General features: G+C 62.3%; 1 protein-coding gene across 6 annotated transcripts; it reads left to right on the forward strand.

Moving 5' to 3' along the window:
- Nucleotides 1-669: 669 nt before the first annotated feature.
- Nucleotides 670-16587, forward strand: DNMT1 (DNA methyltransferase 1). 6 transcript variants are annotated; one of them, XM_084501666.1, is made up of 34 exons: nucleotides 670-764; nucleotides 4114-4156; nucleotides 4643-4750; nucleotides 4857-5121; nucleotides 5379-5451; nucleotides 5639-5729; nucleotides 5852-5892; nucleotides 6177-6228; nucleotides 6539-6622; nucleotides 6708-6817; nucleotides 6926-7044; nucleotides 7157-7249; nucleotides 7751-7902; nucleotides 8016-8203; nucleotides 8474-8663; nucleotides 9066-9163; nucleotides 9295-9442; nucleotides 9528-9643; nucleotides 9777-9978; nucleotides 10082-10218; nucleotides 10318-10491; nucleotides 10934-11155; nucleotides 11768-11960; nucleotides 12088-12178; nucleotides 12782-12916; nucleotides 13056-13338; nucleotides 13425-13566; nucleotides 13792-13958; nucleotides 14041-14218; nucleotides 14533-14728; nucleotides 15370-15533; nucleotides 15620-15736; nucleotides 15810-15900; nucleotides 16069-16587. In XM_084501666.1, the coding sequence occupies exons 1-34, from the start codon at nucleotides 706-708 to the stop codon at nucleotides 16113-16115; spliced, it is 4569 nt and encodes a 1522-aa protein (XP_084357792.1). In that variant the 5' UTR covers nucleotides 670-705; the 3' UTR covers nucleotides 16116-16587. The 6 variants fall into 6 exon arrangements, with proteins under 6 accessions (XP_084357792.1, XP_084357793.1, XP_084357794.1 ...); XM_084501667.1 differs by having other exon boundaries at nucleotides 10085-10218; XM_084501668.1 differs by having other exon boundaries at nucleotides 4688-4750.
- Nucleotides 16588-16690: the final 103 nt, after the last annotated feature.

Genomic DNA, 16690 nt, shown 5'->3' on the forward strand with positions numbered 1-16690 from the left:
CCCCCCAAAATTCCCCCCCCCAATCCCTCCGATGGTACATTCCCCCCAAATTTCCCCCCCAAATCTCCCCAATGGTACATTCCCCCCCAAATACCCCCCCAAATCCCCCAATGGTACATTCCCCCCCAAATTTCTCCCCCCCAATCCCTACAATGGTACATTCCCCCCCAAATATCCCCCCAAATCCCCCAATGGTACATTCCCTCCAAAATTCCCCCCCCCCAATCCCTACAATGGTACATTCCCCCCCAAATATCCCCCCCCAAATCCCCCAACGGTACATTCTCCCCCCCAAATATCCCCCCAAATCCCCCCAATGGTACATTCCCCCCCCAAATACCCCCCGATGGTACATTCCCCCCCCAATATCCCCCCCCCAATCCCTACAATGGTACGTTCCCCCCCAAAATACCCCCCCCAAATCCCCCAATGGTACATTCCCCCCAAATTTCCCCCCCCCCAATCCCTACAATGGTACATTCCCCCCCCAAATACCCCCCAATGGTATATTCCCCCAAATACCCCCCCAATCCCTCCAATGGTACCTCCCACCCCCACTCAGTTCCCCCCCCCACCCCCGGGAATGGACCCTCCCATCCCCAATCCTCCCCCCCCCCGCCCTCCCCGGAATGGTCCCGCCCGGCCCCGCCCCCGCCGCTTTCCGCGCGCTCCCGTCCCGGCCCCGCTCCCGCCGCCGCCCTCCCGATGCCGGCCCGGGCCGCGCCGCTGCCCCCGGCCCCGCTGCCCGCCGAGCTGCGCCGACGGTGAGTCCCCGGGGCACCGGGGGGGAACCGGCACCGGGAGCACCGGGAGCAGCACCGGGGCACCGCCGGGGCACGGCCCGGGGGCGCTGCGCAGGGCTGGTTGCGGCGGGGCGGCGCGATGCAATGCAACACGGTGCAATGCAATGCAACGCGGTGCAGTGCAATGCAACGCGGTGCAGTGCAACGTATTGCGATGCAACGTGATGCGATGCAACGTAATGCAATGCAACAGGGTGCAGCGTAATGCAGTGTGCAATGCAACGCGGTGGGTTGCGGTGCGATGCAATGCAACAGGGTGCAGCGTAATGCAGTGCAATGCAACGCGGTGCAGCGTAATGCAATGCAACGTAGCGCGACAGGCTGTAATGCAATGCAGTGTAATGCAGCGTGCAATGCAACGCGGTGGGTTGCGGTGCAGTGCAATGCAACACGGTGCAGCGTAATGCAATGCAATGTAACACGGCAGGCTGTAATGCAATGCAGTGTAATGCAGTGTGCAGTGCAACACGACGGGTTGCAATGCAACACGACGGGTTGCAATGCAACACGACGGGTTGCAATGCAATGAAACGGGTTGCAATGCAACACGGTGCAATGAAATGCAGAGTGTGGTGGGATGTGATGGGCTGCAGTGCAATGCAATGCAACGTGGTGCAACGTAATGCACTGCAACAGGCTGTAATGCAGCGCAGTGCAGTGTGCAATGCACTGGGCTGCAGCGTAATGCAACACGACGCAATGTAATGCAATGGGATGCAATGCAATGCAGCACAGCGCAACACGATGCAACACTGCAACAGAATGGGATGCAATTCAATGGAAGTAGATGCAATGGAACACAATGCAACATGGCGCTACGTAATGCAGTGCAGTGTAACAGGCTGCGTTGCAATGCAACGTGGTATAACGTAATGCAATTCAGCAGGCTGCAACGTAATGCAATGCAATATGGCACAGTGCGATGCAATTGAATGTAATGCAATGTGCTGCAGCACGCTGCACTGTGATGTCATGCAATGCAATGTCATGCAATGTAACGCAATGCTGTGCAGTGCAATGCAATGCAACAGTCTACAGTGTGATGCGATGCATCGTAGTGTGATGTAATGCGACATAATGCAATGCCTTGCAATGTAATGTGATGCAATGCAATGCAGTGCAACTCAGTGCAGTGCCATGCCATGCAATGCAACCTAATGCAACGTGGTGCGACATAACAGAATGCAATGCAATGCAGTGCAAGGCCATGCAATGTAATGCAACATAATGCAATGCAACTTATTGCTATGCAATATGATATAATGCAATGTGATGCGATAGCATGTATGCGCTGCATGCAATGTAATGCAACAAAATGCAACACACCACAAGGCAATGTACTGCAATGCAATGCAATGCAATGCAATGCAATGCAACAGAGTGACCCCCTCCACTGCTCTGTGCTTTGCAGCCCACCCTGGGCACAGCCTTGATGCCTGGCAGCGCCCTGCACCTTGTTGTATGGTACTGATAGCGCCCAGCAGCGTGGTGTGGTGTGGTGACAACACCCTGCCTTGCCCTGCACTGACAGCCACCCTGTGTTGCATCGCACTGCACTGACAGCCCCCTCGTTGCACCGTGCTGACAGCCCCCATGCTTTGCATTGCCTTGCACTGCACTGACAGCTCCGCTTTGAGTTGCATTGCACTGCAAAGACACCTCCGTGTTGCACTGCACTGCACTGCCACCCCCCTCATTGCACTGCATCTCGCTGCATGGATCCGACAGCTCTAGGCCGGGCACTGACCCACAGCACTGTGCTCCCCCCCCCCATGCAGAGCATCACCCCCAGGCAGTGCAAGGATCCCGATGCACTGCACAGCCCCCCTCTTTGCCCCCCCCCGCACTGCATTTCCCCCATGCACTGCCCTGAAGTCCCCCGTGCAGTGCAATGCCCCCTGGTGCTGTAATAATACCCCCCAGCACTGCAATAACCCTCCCAATTCTCGCCCTGACCCCCCAGGACTGCCGTAAACCCCCCCAATTCTTGTTCTGACCCCCCCAATTCTTGCCCTGACCCCCCAGCACCGCTCCGCACCCCCAGCCCCAAGCACCGCCACGGGGCACGGTTCCCCACGCTGTGCCCACTCCCCCCGTCGCCCCCTCTTCCTCTGCATGGGGCAGCCCCGACCCCCAGAATCTGGGGGGGTCACTGAGGACTGGGGGGGCCCAACGCCTGCCCCACGGCCGGGCCCCACGTGGCGATGGGGGCGCCCGCCCGTGCCCCCACGTGGCTTGGTCCCCGCGCTGCCACCCGGGGCAGGAAGAAAGGTTTGTTGGGGTTAGTTTTGTTGTTTTTTATTTTGGGGGGGGGGACAACATGCACACCACGCTCAACCCCATCCCCTCGTGGGGTGGCAGCGTGGCGGGGAGGGGGAGGCACAGAAATTCCTGCCTCGATTTCCCCCGGAGGGGGTGGTTGCGGAAGCGGGACGCCCGCCTTCCTCCGGGTGCCGCGGCTTTCGCGCCCGCTCCCGCTCTCTTGCGGGGTGCGCGTGGATATTGGGGAGGGAGGCGGGGGGGGCTTCGTAATGCGTGTGCCCCCCCCACACCCCAAAAAAATCCCCGCCAACCGTCTCGCCCCGTCCACGGGGAGGGCGCCCGGAGGGGCTGGCGCTTCCTGTGCCGCGCTCCCCGGCCGCTATTGTCCCTTCCGCTCTCCTCCCGGCATCCCCCCGGCCGGCGGCGAGGGGGGGGCCCCCAGCGTTCACCCCGTGTGTGTGTGTGTGTGCGTGCCCCTCCCCGTGTCCCGTGTCCCCCCCCCCTTCACCCCAAAACCCACCCCTTTTCCCCACCACCACCCCAAACCGCCCCGCGAGTGCCGCTTCGCTCTCCGGTTCGGCCGCCGCTCTTCCGGGCACGCCGCATCCGGCTCCCCGCGTCCCGGCTGCATGGCCGGCCCCGGCTGCCGGTGAGGGACACGTCCTGCCCGGGGTTAGAGGGTCTTGGGGGGGCTGGGAACGCTTTTGGGGATCCCCAAAAGAAGGGGTCGGGGGGCGTCCCGGCGCCGCTTTGTGCGCCCGCGGGACGGCGACACGTGGCTGCTCCCCCGGCGTTTCGGCCGTGCCCCGTGCCCATCCTTGCGCTTTATTCCCCATCCCCGGCGCCGTTTCGGGGTGTAGATTTTGGGGTACGGCGCCGTTTCCTGCTCGTGCACGCAGCGGCGACCTTCCCTGGGGTGCGTGCGGTTTGGTGGGGGGGGGCGGACACCCAGGCGCACGGACACACGCGAGTGATTTCGGGGCGCAGCCGCCCGGCGTTCCTCCCCGCCGCGGATTCCCCTTGACCCCCTGCCCCTCTCCTCTGGCAGGCTGCAAGCTTTGGAGCGGGATGAAGAGAGCCTGAGCGAGAAGGTGGGTGCCGGGTGCTGCCGCCGCCGGCGGGAAACGCCTTTCCGGGGCTCCCCCCCCACACACACTCCCCCCAAAAAAAAAAAAAAAAAGCGCGCGCCCTCGGCTCAGCTCGCGGTCGGGCTCTCGGTGCCTCTTTGGCGCGCGGTGATTCATCGGCGTGGCACGGGAAGGGAGCGCTCGCGAGGCTCCGGTTCGGGGCTCACCCCGGGCAGGGCGGGATGGGGACGGGCAGGGCGGGCAGGCCAAGTGAGAGCCCGTCTCCCCTTGCTGGCCCAGCTTTTTCCCCGGACACGTGCCCTGCGGTGAGGTCGCGGTCCCGCTGCGGTCCGTATGTCCCCGCGTCCCCGTTGTCACGGAGCTCGCCATCATGTCATGTCAGGAGGTCCCCCGGCAGCTGGGTGAGCGGCGCCCGGGTTCGGAGCCGAGCCCCCGCGGGGAGGAAGCCGCGTCCGCCCCCGGCCCACGCTGTCCCCTCCGTCCCCGCAGGAGAGCGTGCAGGAGAAGCTCAGCCTCATCCAGGGCTTCTTGCAGGCGGATGTGCAGGACCAGCTGAGCGAGCTCGAAGCCAAACTGCGCTGCGAGGAGCTGTCGGAGGTGAGACCCGGTGCCCGGTTTCCTTGCGGGGGGAGCGGAGAGCTCAGCTGCATTTTGCTCCTGCCCCGTTCAAACCCACGCTGATCCTCTTCCCCCTTCCCTGCAGGAGAGGTACCTGGCCAAGGTGAAAGCCCTGCTCCACCAAGAGCTCTCGGCGGAGAATGGGGACGCGGCGCCGCTGCTGCGGGCGTCCAACGGGTGCTCCAAGAACGGCGCCTACGGCAGCGACGAGGACTCGGAGCGGGCTGGGCCCGACGGGGAAGAGGACAGTGCGATGGAGATGGAGGAAGCGGCCACCTCTTCCTCTTCCTCAACCCCCGTGCCGCGGGCCCGCAAGGCCAGGAGGAGCAGATCCAACGGGGAGAGCAAAAGTAACGGCTCCGCTCTCGCAGCCGCGTAAAAAGCAGCAGGGAATCGCCCGCCGCCATTCAACACGGAGCGGGAGCGCGGTGGTTCCCCGTGGGGTGGATAACAGAGCCCCTCCGGATGGGGGTTTGGGGTCTCTTTGCCTTGCTGGGGGCTGGGGGGGGGCAGGGAGGGGGCTGTTGGCTGCCTGGGGGCTGGGGCAGGTGCAGGGCAGTGCGTCCCACGCCGCTAACGCCGCCGACCCTGGCTGTCGTCCCAACAGGGTCTCCTGCCAGCTCCCGGGTCACCCGCAGCTCCGGCCGGCAGCCGAGCATCCTGAGCATGTTTTCCAAAGGGTCAGTACGCAGGGTGGGACCCCTGCCTCCTTCGGGGGGTCCCCGGGGAGCCTTCACCCTCCTCCCTCGCTCCCCGAACCCGCCGGGTTCCCGCGAGGAGCCGGAGCCCCTCGGCGTCCCCCGAAGCGCTCGTTACGCCCGGCGTGGAACCCCCGGGGGCTGACCCCCCGGCGTTTGAAACCACCAGGTCCAACAAACGGAAATCGGAGGAGGTGAACGGGGAGGTGAAGCAGGAGGTGAGCGCGGAGAAGGAGGATGAGGAGGAGCTGGAGGAGAAGGTGCGTGGCGGTGCCGGCGGGGGGTGAGCTCGTGGCCGGGGTTGCTCGTGCGTCCGCGTTGTTCCCGAGGCCGCCGGGCGCTCCGTCCTCATCCTCGTACACCCCTTCGTTTCTCCCTCAAGGAACAAGACGAGAAGAGGATTAAAATCGAAACCAAAGAAGGGTGAGGAGCAGAGCCTGCTGTTCGAGCGTTTTCTGAGCGGACCCTGGGGACCCCGCAGCGTCGGTTCCGGCCCCCTTGGGGCTGCAGGGTCGGGGCCGTTCGGCCCCATCGGCACGGGGAGGAGCAGGGGGAAGCAGGGGGTTTTGGGGAGGAAGCAGGGGATTTCGGGGGGAAGCAGGGGATCCAGCCTGCACCACGCTCGCGCCACCTTTAGGGGCCAGTGGGGACGTTTCTCTGCTCTGTGCCTTCATCCATACCCCCTCTTTGTGTTTTCTCACTCCCAGGTCTGAGATAAAAGATGAAATTACTCAGGTTAAAACTACAACACCTGCTAAAGTAAGTCGCTTTCCCAGCCCGCACCCCGGCGTTTTTGGGGCTTTTTTATTCCTGCGGCTCTTCCACGTGGTGCCTGGGGTTCTCGGAGGGAAGGGGGAAGCCCTTTCCAAGCACGCACAGCTGCCCAAAAATAAAACCCCAGCGAGCTGGGGAGCAGCACGGCCCGCGAGAGCTGCCTTGGCTGCTTTCAAAGAGCCTGGATGCTTTGGGAACGAGAGCACGGGGCCGCTCGGGGAAAGGAGCTCGGAGCCCGAGGCTGGTGGAGGAGCGGGGAGAGAAGAGCTCACGCCGCCCCCCCCGTGTCTTGCAGACCACCCCTCCCAAGTGTGTCGACTGCAGACAGTACCTCGATGACCCTGACCTCAAATTCTTCCAAGGGGATCCCGACGATGCCGTAAGGAATCGGCCCTTTTTGGGGCACGGGGTGCTGCCGGGCGGGGAGCGCTCCTCCAACGCCCTCCTCTCTGTGTCTCGCCCAGCTGGAGGAGCCCGAAATGCTGACGGATGAGCGCTTGTCCCTCTTCGACGCGAACGAAGACGGCTTTGAAAGCTACGAGGACCTTCCGCAGCACAAAGTCACCTCTTTTAGGTGAGATTTGGGGGGAGCAGGCTAGGAAAACCCCCCCCGGATTCGCAAACCTGGTGGAAAAAAGAAACAAAACCAACACGAAACGCAACCTGCCTCCATCCCCACCAGCGTCTACGACAAGCGAGGTCACCTGTGCCCCTTTGACACCGGCCTGATCGAGAGGAACATCGAGCTGTATTTCAGCGGAGCTGTGAAGCCCATTTACGACGACAACCCTTGCCTGGACGGTGAGCGTGGTGCGGAGGAGCCCGGGGGGTCTGCGGGGCCGGCGACACCCCCCCCCCAGTGGGACTCAGCTCCTTGGGTTTTGGGCTGACATCTGCGGCTTCTCTCTTGCAGGAGGGGTGAGAGCCAAGAAGCTGGGGCCCATAAATGCCTGGTGGATCACGGGCTTCGACGGCGGGGAGAAAGCCCTGATCGGCTTCACCACAGGTGGGCGAGCCAGGGCGGCGGGCTCGGCACCTGTGTCGGTGTTTTAAAGTCCTTGCTTCAATCAGGGTCACTCCCGGAGAGGCTTTTCCATTTGTTCCTGGCCCTAACTAGGGGAAGAAGCTGAGTTTTTGGGGTTTGAAAGCGTTTCCCTTCCCGTTTCCTGCAAGGAGCAGGAACGGCACCCTTCCAGGAACCTGTTCTGTTCCAAACAGAGGTGGTGTCAGAGGAGGACGTAGCTCCCCTGGGCAGCAGCAAACGGAGTTTGTGGTGGCAAAGCAACCTGGGGTTGTCTTGGCTTTCTCCTGAGGTAGCAGCACGCCAAGAATAAAAGACAAGTCCCCGGGCAGGGTGCCACTACCACGTGTGCTGAGGTCCCTTGTAGCCGTGTGGACGGGCTGGCTTCCCCCCCCAAAAAAAAACAAAACAAAACATCTCCTGCAGTCCTAGCTCGGTCCTGACCGCCCGGTTCCCCGGTTCTTTACCTCCCGCTCTCGGCCGCAGCCTTCGCCGACTACATCCTGATGGAGCCCAGCGAGGAGTACGCGCCCATCTTCGCCCTGATGCAGGAGAAGATCTACATGAGCAAGATCGTGGTGGAGTTCCTGCAGAACAACCGCGACGTCAGCTACGAGGATCTGCTCAACAAGATCGAGGTGAGCGGAGCGACCCCCAGGATTGCGCCGGGCCGCGGGGAGATTTGGGGACGGTGGAGGGGGTTTTGCTCCGCCCGTCCTCTTCCCCACCCCTAACCTGCCCGTCCTCGCAGACCACCGTGCCTCCCGCGGGGCTGAACTTCAACCGCTTCACAGAGGACTCGCTCCTGCGGCACGCTCAGTTCGTGGTGGAGCAGGTGGAAAGCTACGACGAAGCCGGGGACAGCGACGAGCCCCCCGTCCTCATCACGCCCTGCATGAGAGACCTGATCAAGCTGGCTGGGGTCACCCTGGGGAAGAGGTGAGCCCCCATCCTTCCCCGCACGGCCGTGGAAACCCGAAAGTTTGCTCCCCGTCGGCTTTGCGGACGGGATCCTCCCGGGATGAAGCCCGGTGCTTGCTCCCAGCTGGGAGAACTCGAGGGATTTAACCCGGGTGCTTTCATAGCAGCGGGAGATGGGTGCAGAAATCTTCCCAAAACTGGCCCAGAGGGAATCCCTTTGCTCCGTGGGTGCTGAGCGCGTGGCGGGGGTCCGAGGCGTTGGGCTCACGGCTCTCACCTTGCCCGCAGGCGAGCCGTCCGGCGGCAGGCCATCCGGCACCCCACCAAAATAGACAAGGACAAGGGCCCCACCAAGGCCACCACCACCAAGCTGGTGTACCTCATCTTCGACACCTTCTTCTCGGAGCAGATCGAGAAGGACGAGAAGGAGGACGACAAGGAGAACGCCATGAAGCGCCGGCGCTGCGGCGTCTGCGAGGTAACGGGCGCGTGGGGCCAGGCGAAACGGTGCTGTCCCCACCCCGAACGCCCCCCCAGCCCCATTTGGGGTTCCCGCATCACGAGTTCGCTGGGTCCCTCGGGACGGAGAAGCGCGGAGGGGTTTGGGTTGGAAGGATCCCTTCTGGCCAGGGACGGCTTCCAGTAGCTCAGGTTGCTCAAAGCCTCGTCCAACCCAATTCCGAACGCTTCCAACGCTGGGGCATCCGCAGCTTCTCCAGGCAAAAGCTGTTCCAGTGCCTCAGCACCCTGATGGTGAAGGATTTCTTCCTGAAATCCAAAGAGGAGCAGTTCCTGAGGCCGTCCCGTAGCCCCTGCCCCTCCTGCCTGCGGGGTCCCTGCTGCTCCTGCCCGTGCTCAAGCTGATTTCTCCCCGCCACAGGTGTGCCAGCAGCCCGAGTGTGGCAAATGCAAGGCTTGCCAGAACATGGTGAAGTTTGGGGGCAGCGGACGGAGCAAGCAGGCCTGTTTGCAGAGGAGGTGCGTCCCCACCGAGCCACCCTGGTGCCATTTGTCCCCCTCCGGAGAGAGGGGACGGGGTCTGCAAAGCGCCAGGTCCGTCCTGGTCCCCGCACAACGGGGCTGCAGCCACGGTCCTTTTGTGACCCCAGGTGCCCCAACCTGGCTGTCCGGGAAGCTGACGAGGATGAAGAAGTGGACGATAACATCCCCGAAATGCCGTCGCCCAAAAAGATGCTGCAGGGCAGGAAGAAGAAGCAGAACAAGAGCCGCATCTCCTGGGTGGGCGAGCCGGTCAAGGTGAGGCTGGGCGCACGGGGCCGCAGTGGGGCCGTGTCTCCCGTGGGGATTTAAAGCTCTCCCCGACCGTCCCGTGCCTCCTCAGAGCGATGGGAAGAAGGACTACTACCAGAGGGTGTGCATCGACTCGGAGACCCTGGAGGTGGGAGACTGCGTCTCCGTCAGCCCCGACGATCCCACCAAGCCCCTCTACCTCGCCAGGTCGGTCCCTGCTCGTGGTGGTTGCCAATTAGGGAGCCCTAATTGCTCTCCTAATTGCTCTGGTGAGGCTCAGAGCAATGCAGCCCCTTCCTGGTGTCCCAGGAAGGGCATAACCCTGGCTCCTCGCCCGCAGGGTGACGGCCATGTGGGAGGACAGCAGCGGGCAGATGTTCCACGCGCACTGGTTCTGCCCGGGCTCGGACACCGTCCTGGGGGCCACCTCCGACCCCTTGGAGCTCTTCCTGGTGGACGAATGCGAGGACATGCAGCTGTCCTACATCCACGGCAAAGTCAACGTCATCTACAAGGCGCCCTCGGAGAACTGGTCCATGGAGGTGGGGGAGAGCCCCGCGAACTCCGGCTGGATTCGGCGCGCGGCGGCGCGCGGCGGCGGCGGAGAGGCGGCGGCGCCGCTCCCTGCCAACACCTCTCTCCCAGCAGGGCGGGCTGGACATGGAGATCAAGATGGTGGAGGACGACGGGAGGACGTACTTCTACCAGATGTGGTACGACCAGGAGTACGCCCGCTTCGAGTCGCCGCCGAAGACCGAGCCCACGGAAGACAACAAGTACAAGTGAGCCGCGAGCGGGGCGGCGCGGGGGAACCGCTCCTCGCCAGAGCCGCTGGAGCCTCCCCGCGGCCCCGTCACCGCGCTCCTGTCCCTGTCCCGCAGGTTCTGCATGAGCTGCACGCGTCTGGACGAGGTGAGGCACAAGGAGATACCCAAAGTGGCCGAGCCCCTGGAGGAAGGGGATGGGAAGATGTTCTACGCCCTGGCCACCAAGAACGGAGTGCAGTACAGGGTGGGAGACGGCGTCTACCTGCTGCCCGATGCCTTTTCCTTCAGGTTGGTGCTTGCAGGGGGCTGGAAGCACTTCTAGGGATGCCGTCCTGTCGATCCCACAAGCTAAGCACCCGGCGCCCTGATTTCCGAGAGCTTTAACCCTGATTTCACCTCCCGTTATTGAACGGAGCGACTTCGCTCCGAGAGCCGGATCGTTTCCCTTCAAAAGAAAGAGCTTGGGTGGATGAAAGAGGGAACAAGACCCTGCCTGCTGCCCTATAATTAGGGGAAGAGAAATAGCAAAGCCCTTTAGGAAGAGGGCTGCAGCGTGCAGGCACCTCATGCGTGCCCTATTCCAGAGTGGCTCGGTGCCCGTGCAGCAGCGAGGGGGGCAGAAGAGGTGGAAGCAAGCAGGGAGGTGGAAGGAGGATGCTCCGGGCTGCGTTATTTTATTTGGGGTGCTGGAAAGGGGCTCCCCAACGTGTTTTCTCTCCCCGCTCCCCAGCATGAAACCCGCCAGCCCGGCCAAGCGCCCCAAGAAGGAGGCGGTGGACGAGGAGCTGCACCCGGAGCACTACCGCAAGTACTCGGAGTACATCAAGGGCAGCAACCTGGATGCCCCCGACCCTTACCGCGTGGGCCGCATCAAGGAGATCTTCTGCAACATCCGCAGCAACGGCAAGCCCAACGAGGCTGACATCAAGCTGCGCATCTTCAAGTTTTACAGGTGAGCGGGGCCGGGAGGTTCCCACCGGGGCTGCCCGGTGTTTTGGGTGCCGGGAAGAGCTCGGTGGCATCGGCACAAGGTCTCTGCGGAGCCCGCTGGTACTTCGGGCACCTCTGTAGGACCTTGGGGAGCAGCGTGAGCACTGCCCGAAGGGGTTTGGGGCCGCTGGAGCCTCTGCTGCAGCGTGCTGTCAGCGCCGTCCCGGGGTGTGGGTGTTTACCCAAACATTTGCAGGCTCTTAGTCATCCCCCGTGCACCGCGGGGAGATGTGTGCGAGGAGCCTTGGCAGCGGAGAGGAGCGTGCTAACGCTCAGGCCACGTGTTTGAGGCCTCGCTTCCAGATCTCTCCGCCTTTAAATTTGCTTCGCTGCGCGGCGCTGGCTTCCTCTCCTTCCCCCCAGCAAACCCCAAAAGGTCCTTTGGGTACAAAACGAGTCAGCCCTTTGGTGCTGCGCCCAGCTCGTGCTAGCAGACGTGCTGCGGGAGGAAATAAACCCGCTTCTCTCCGCGGAGACGGAGCCGTGCAGCGGGGGGGGAGCACCACAACCTGGGCCGGACCGGGGTTAGGGTTTGCCCCCGAGCGTTTCCCCTAAGCAGGAGCTCTTTCTGCAGACCCGAGAACACGCACAAGTCCATGAAAGCCAGCTACCACGCAGACATCAACCTCCTGTACTGGAGCGACGAGGAGACGACCGTCGATTTCCGTGCTGTGCAGGGCCGCTGCACGGTGGTGTACGGCGAGGACCTGACCGAGAGCATCCAGGACTATTCCGCGGGCGGCCTCGACCGCTTCTACTTCTTAGAGGTGAGGGGCACGGCCCCAAGGGGACCTGAAAACACGCGCTGAGCTCTGCCAGCCCGCGCCTCGCATCTTGGCGAGGAAAGCTCGTAGTGTTCAAGCTTCCCCAACTCCTTCTCCCCCCCACCCCAAGGCTTACAACGCAAAAACCAAGAGCTTCGAAGATCCTCCCAACCACGCGCGGAGCTCCGGGAATAAAGGGAAGGGGAAAGGCAAAGGGAAAGGTGAGTGCCTAAGGGGGTGGGTGGCGGCGTGGGGCACCCGTTCGCGCCTGCCGTTGGGTGCTGCGGAGCCGAGATAAGATTTGCCACCAGCCAGATGTTGCTGGGCTCTTCTCCCGCTCCGGTGCTCTCACAGGATGCAACTCTGCGGTCTGTGGCTCTGTTCTTAAGGGACAGCTGTGCAAGGACCTCACCTCTGTGAAATAAACCTCTCAGCAACGGCATCTGGCCCCTCTTGAAGTTTTTTTTTTTCCTTGCTGGCAGCCCTCTGCTGGGGCTGGCCGCTCTCTAGCGTAGGGTTTTGAACCCTGCCAAGGCGAGGAGCTGCTCCGCGAGCTCTTGCGGCTCTGGTCTGAGCCTGAAGCTGTCTGACTGCATCCACGGGCTGTTGGGTGGAAAGGGATCACGGGGGGAAGAGGAGAGGCTTTCCTTCCAAATGCAGGGGCGTATTCTGGCAGTGGCAGAAGAATTACGGGTAGAAAGGTGCTTTAAGCCGATGGTTTAGCTGCTGCTGCTGCGGAGGAGGAGGGCAGAAAAATTCGCCTTGTAAGCACTGAGCGGAGGAAATGACTTTGCCTTTTGATGTGAGCGGGGCTCTGCTTGCAGGCAAAGGCAAAGGGAAGTCGTCCGTCCCCTGCGAGCAGAGCGAGCAGGAGCCTGCTGAGCTGAAGCTGCCCAAGCTGCGGACCTTGGACGTGTTCTCTGGCTGCGGGGGGCTCTCCGAGGGCTTCCACCAGGCAGGTGAGCGGCAGAGGGGGGGGAAATCTCGCTGCTCGCTTCCTCCAGCCCTTATCTTAGGAGCCCCGAGCTGGATCGGGGAGCACGAAGCGGCGCTCTGCTCATCCGAGCAAGCCCAGGACGCTCTGCCTCGTCTCCCCAGGCGTGTCGGAGACGCTGTGGGCCATCGAGATGTGGGAGCCGGCCGCCCAGGCTTTCCGGCTGAACAACCCTGGCACCACCGTCTTCACGGAGGACTGCAACGTCCTGCTGAAGCTGGTCATGTCCGGCGAGAAAACCAACTCGCTGGGGCAGAAGCTGCCGCAGAAGGGGGACGTGGAGATGCTGTGCGGAGGCCCCCCGTGCCAGGGCTTCAGCGGCATGAATCGCTTCAACTCCCGCACCTACTCCAAGTTCAAGAACTCCCTGGTGGTCTCCTTCCTCAGGTAAGGAGGTGGCGGGGTGCGGGCACGTCCCCGGGAGCCTCGACCGCTGCTCCATCCTCGTTCGTGGTCCCTCTCCCTCCTGGCAGCTACTGCGACTACTACCGGCCGCGGTTCTTCCTGCTGGAGAACGTCAGGAACTTCGTGTCCTTCAAGCGCTCCATGGTGCTGAAGCTCACCCTGCGCTGCCTTGTCCGCATGGGTTACCAGTGCACCTTTGGGGTCCTGCAGGTGGGTTCGGGGCACGAGCACGGCACCCCGAGGTGGTTCACGAGAGCAAAACCCCTTTGACTCCAGCCTGGCTCTGCTCTGAACCGTCCCCTCCAAAGCGGTGCAGTTTGAGCTCTTTGGTTTCCTTCACTCCTCTGCTTTCGAGGGAGCTTCCCAGCTTTTTAGGGGGGAAACTAGACAGGGATTGCCAGACCCCGTTGCTCAGGAGGGTCCCTTCCTTCCCAGGCTGGCCAGTACGGCGTGGCCCAGACGCGGCGGAGAGCCATCGTCCTTGCTGCGGCTCCCGGTGAGAAGCTGCCCATGTTCCCCGAGCCCCTGCACGTGTTTGCGCCCCGTGCCTGCCAGCTGAGCGTGGTGGTGGACGACAAGAAGTTTGTCAGCAACATCACCCGGTGAGCCTTCGGAGCGCCGCGTGGCTCGTCGAGGGTTTAGCTCGTAGGGTTTAGCTGCTCACGGCTTGCCCCGTGCTCCCAGGACGTACTCCGGCCCCTTCCGCACCATCACGGTGCGGGACACCATGTCCGACCTGCCCGAAATCCGGAACGGTGCCTCTGCCCTGGAGATCTCCTACAACGGGGAGCCCCAGTCCTGGTTCCAGCGGCAGATCCGGGGCTCCCAGTACCAGCCCATCCTCAGGGATCACATCTGCAAGGTACGTGGCGGGGGGGGGTGACGCTGCGTTAGCACCCGCCAGACCCAGAGATTAGGGCAGGGATGTTTTGTGGGTGCTGAGCAAATGGGGTGAGATCATCCCCGAGCAGTCCCTGTGTGTTTATCCCAAAACTTGGGGCAATTTGAGAGGCAAAAACGAGGCTGGTGGAGCTGCTGGGATCTCTCCCTCTCCCACAGTGATAGCAATGGGGCCGCAGACCTGGTGCTGGGCTGACCGGCGTCCCTCCGAGCCCCTTTGCCCTGCCACCGAGCGCTGGGGCGGTGGGAGGTGACAAGCAGGCTTGGCGTTTGCAGGACATGAGCGCCTTGGTCGCGGCGCGGATGAGACACATCCCCCTGGCCCCCGGCTCCGACTGGCGCGACCTGCCCAACATCGAGGTGCGGCTGTCGGACGGCACGACCACGCGCAAGCTGCGGTACACGCACCACGAGAAGAAGAACGGCCGCAGCAGCTCAGGAGCGCTGCGGGGAGTCTGCTCCTGCGCAGAAGGTAGGCGTCAGCACCCCAGCCCGTGGACTGGGAGATTTCCTGCACCTTGTGTGGTGGGACGGGGTCAAATCCACTTCTAACCTTGCTAATTAGGGTTAGGTAATTCAGCCCAGCGCCCCTTACACCCATTCCTTCCCGCGGACATCGTCCTGGTGTCCTCATCCCCGCAGGACAAGCTGCTCCCTTCACCATTGATATAAACGCTTGCAAAACCAATTTTCCCTCTGCAGCTCGAACGTATAAAATAATATCTTCTACTCACCCCGCTTCAGCTGATATTTGCTCTTTTAAACCTCCCGAGTGTGAATTTCCCAGCCTGCTCTATGAGCTTCATTCTTTAATTTCATCTGCTGTGGCTGGCGAAGTTATTTCATTTCCACGCTTTCCAGTGACACAGATGAGGCCGTGTTCCTCAAACGTGGACGTGTTCCTCAAATGCTTTTTTATTATTGCTGGCATTTACGGAGCTGCCTCTGATGGGAGCCACTCGAGAGGCGATTCACAGCGAGCTGTGATCAAGTTTAATCGGGCTGGTGGCACGCGCGGCCCCACAGGGTCAGTCTGGGGAGAGAGCAGCGGATTGATAGCTTTTGCTGCTTTTTTTTTTTAATGTTTGGATAATTGCTCCCCGTCTCCCCCAGGGAAGCCCTGCGACCCCGCGGACCGGCAGTTCAACACCCTCATCCCCTGGTGCCTGCCCCACACCGGCAACCGGCACAACCACTGGGCCGGGCTCTACGGGCGGCTGGAGTGGGATGGCTTCTTCAGCACCACCGTCACCAACCCCGAACCCATGGGCAAGCAGGTGGGTGCCGCCGGATCTCTCCCCCCCAAAACGAAGGGTGTCCCCCCCCTCTCTCTTTTCTTCAGCTCCTTCCTTTGTCGCCGCAGGGCCGGGTTCTGCACCCCGAGCAGCACCGGGTAGTGAGCGTGAGGGAGTGCGCCCGCTCCCAGGGCTTCCCCGATACCTACCGGCTCTTCGGGAACATCCTCGACAAGCACAGACAGGTGAAGCGCGGCCGCTCGCGCGCGGCACCGCCGCCGCTGAGCCCGCACCAACGTAACCCTACCTCTGTCGCAGGTCGGTAACGCAGTGCCTCCTCCTCTAGCCAAAGCCATCGGGCTGGAGATCAAATCGTGCGTGTTGGCGAAGCTGAGGGAAGACACCGCGGGTAGGTGCGGGGCCAGCGGTCCCTACACCTCACCAGAAGGGGCTCAGGGGATTGGGATTGGCGTTTCTGCTCGATTAAAGCAGGAGATGAGGGAGGTGGAGAATTATTGGGGGCAATAACGGGGGCTCGGGGAGCACCGCCGCCATCACCCCCCTCCTCTCCCCACAGCGCCCAGCGCCCCGGAGAAGATGGAAACGGTGGAACCGGCTGACTGACGCGCCTCCGGCACCAGGACTCCCAAACATGCACTGATTTATTTTATCCCCTTTTATTTTTTGGTTTTGTTTTTATTTTTTTGTTTGTTTTTTTTTGTTTTTTTTTTTTGGTTTGTTTTTAAAATTCTCGGTCCGTGGGACCTTCCCTGCGGCTGTGCTCGTGCCCACGTCTCTGCCCTCCGCCGCTGTCTGTGATGGTCGAACTCCACTACCGCCCCGGTTCCCCCCCCCCGGTGCAGCCCCCCCCGGCCCCGGCAGGGTGCCCACGGGGCCCCCAGCACCTCCGGCGGGACCCCCCCCAGGTCCCGGCCCTGCCCTGGCCCCCCCCCCCCCTCCCCACCCTCCCATCTCCCGTTTTTACGCCGCAATGTATTGAAAATAATCGGCCGCTTTGTACAAGTGGGAATTGATACTTTATGTAGTTTTTATATGTTGTAATATTTCTTCAAATAAATCTCTCCTATAAATTATAGCCCCCTCCCCCCACGCCTTTCTCAGGCTTCGGGGGGGCGCAGTAGGCCTCAATCCCCCCCCTCCCCCGCGGGCCGTTGCTTAGCAACCGCTTCCCGGCATGC

Source organism: Aythya ferina, assembly GCF_964211825.1.
Source record: "Aythya ferina genome assembly, chromosome: 33".
In the NCBI taxonomy this organism is placed as follows: domain Eukaryota; kingdom Metazoa; phylum Chordata; class Aves; order Anseriformes; family Anatidae; genus Aythya; species Aythya ferina.

Excerpts from the sequence above, each read along its gene's own strand:
- DNMT1 (XM_084501666.1), top strand. The coding sequence starts at position 706 with ATGCCGGCCCGGGCCGCGCCGCTGCCCCCGGCCCCGCTGCCCGCCGAG. Across the intron at positions 5,452-5,638 it reads CTGAGCATGTTTTCCAAAGG|GTCCAACAAACGGAAATCGG; the intron begins GTCAGTACGCAG and ends TGAAACCACCAG. Across the intron at positions 12,179-12,781 it reads GGGGAAAGGCAAAGGGAAAG|GCAAAGGCAAAGGGAAGTCG; the intron begins GTGAGTGCCTAA and ends CTCTGCTTGCAG.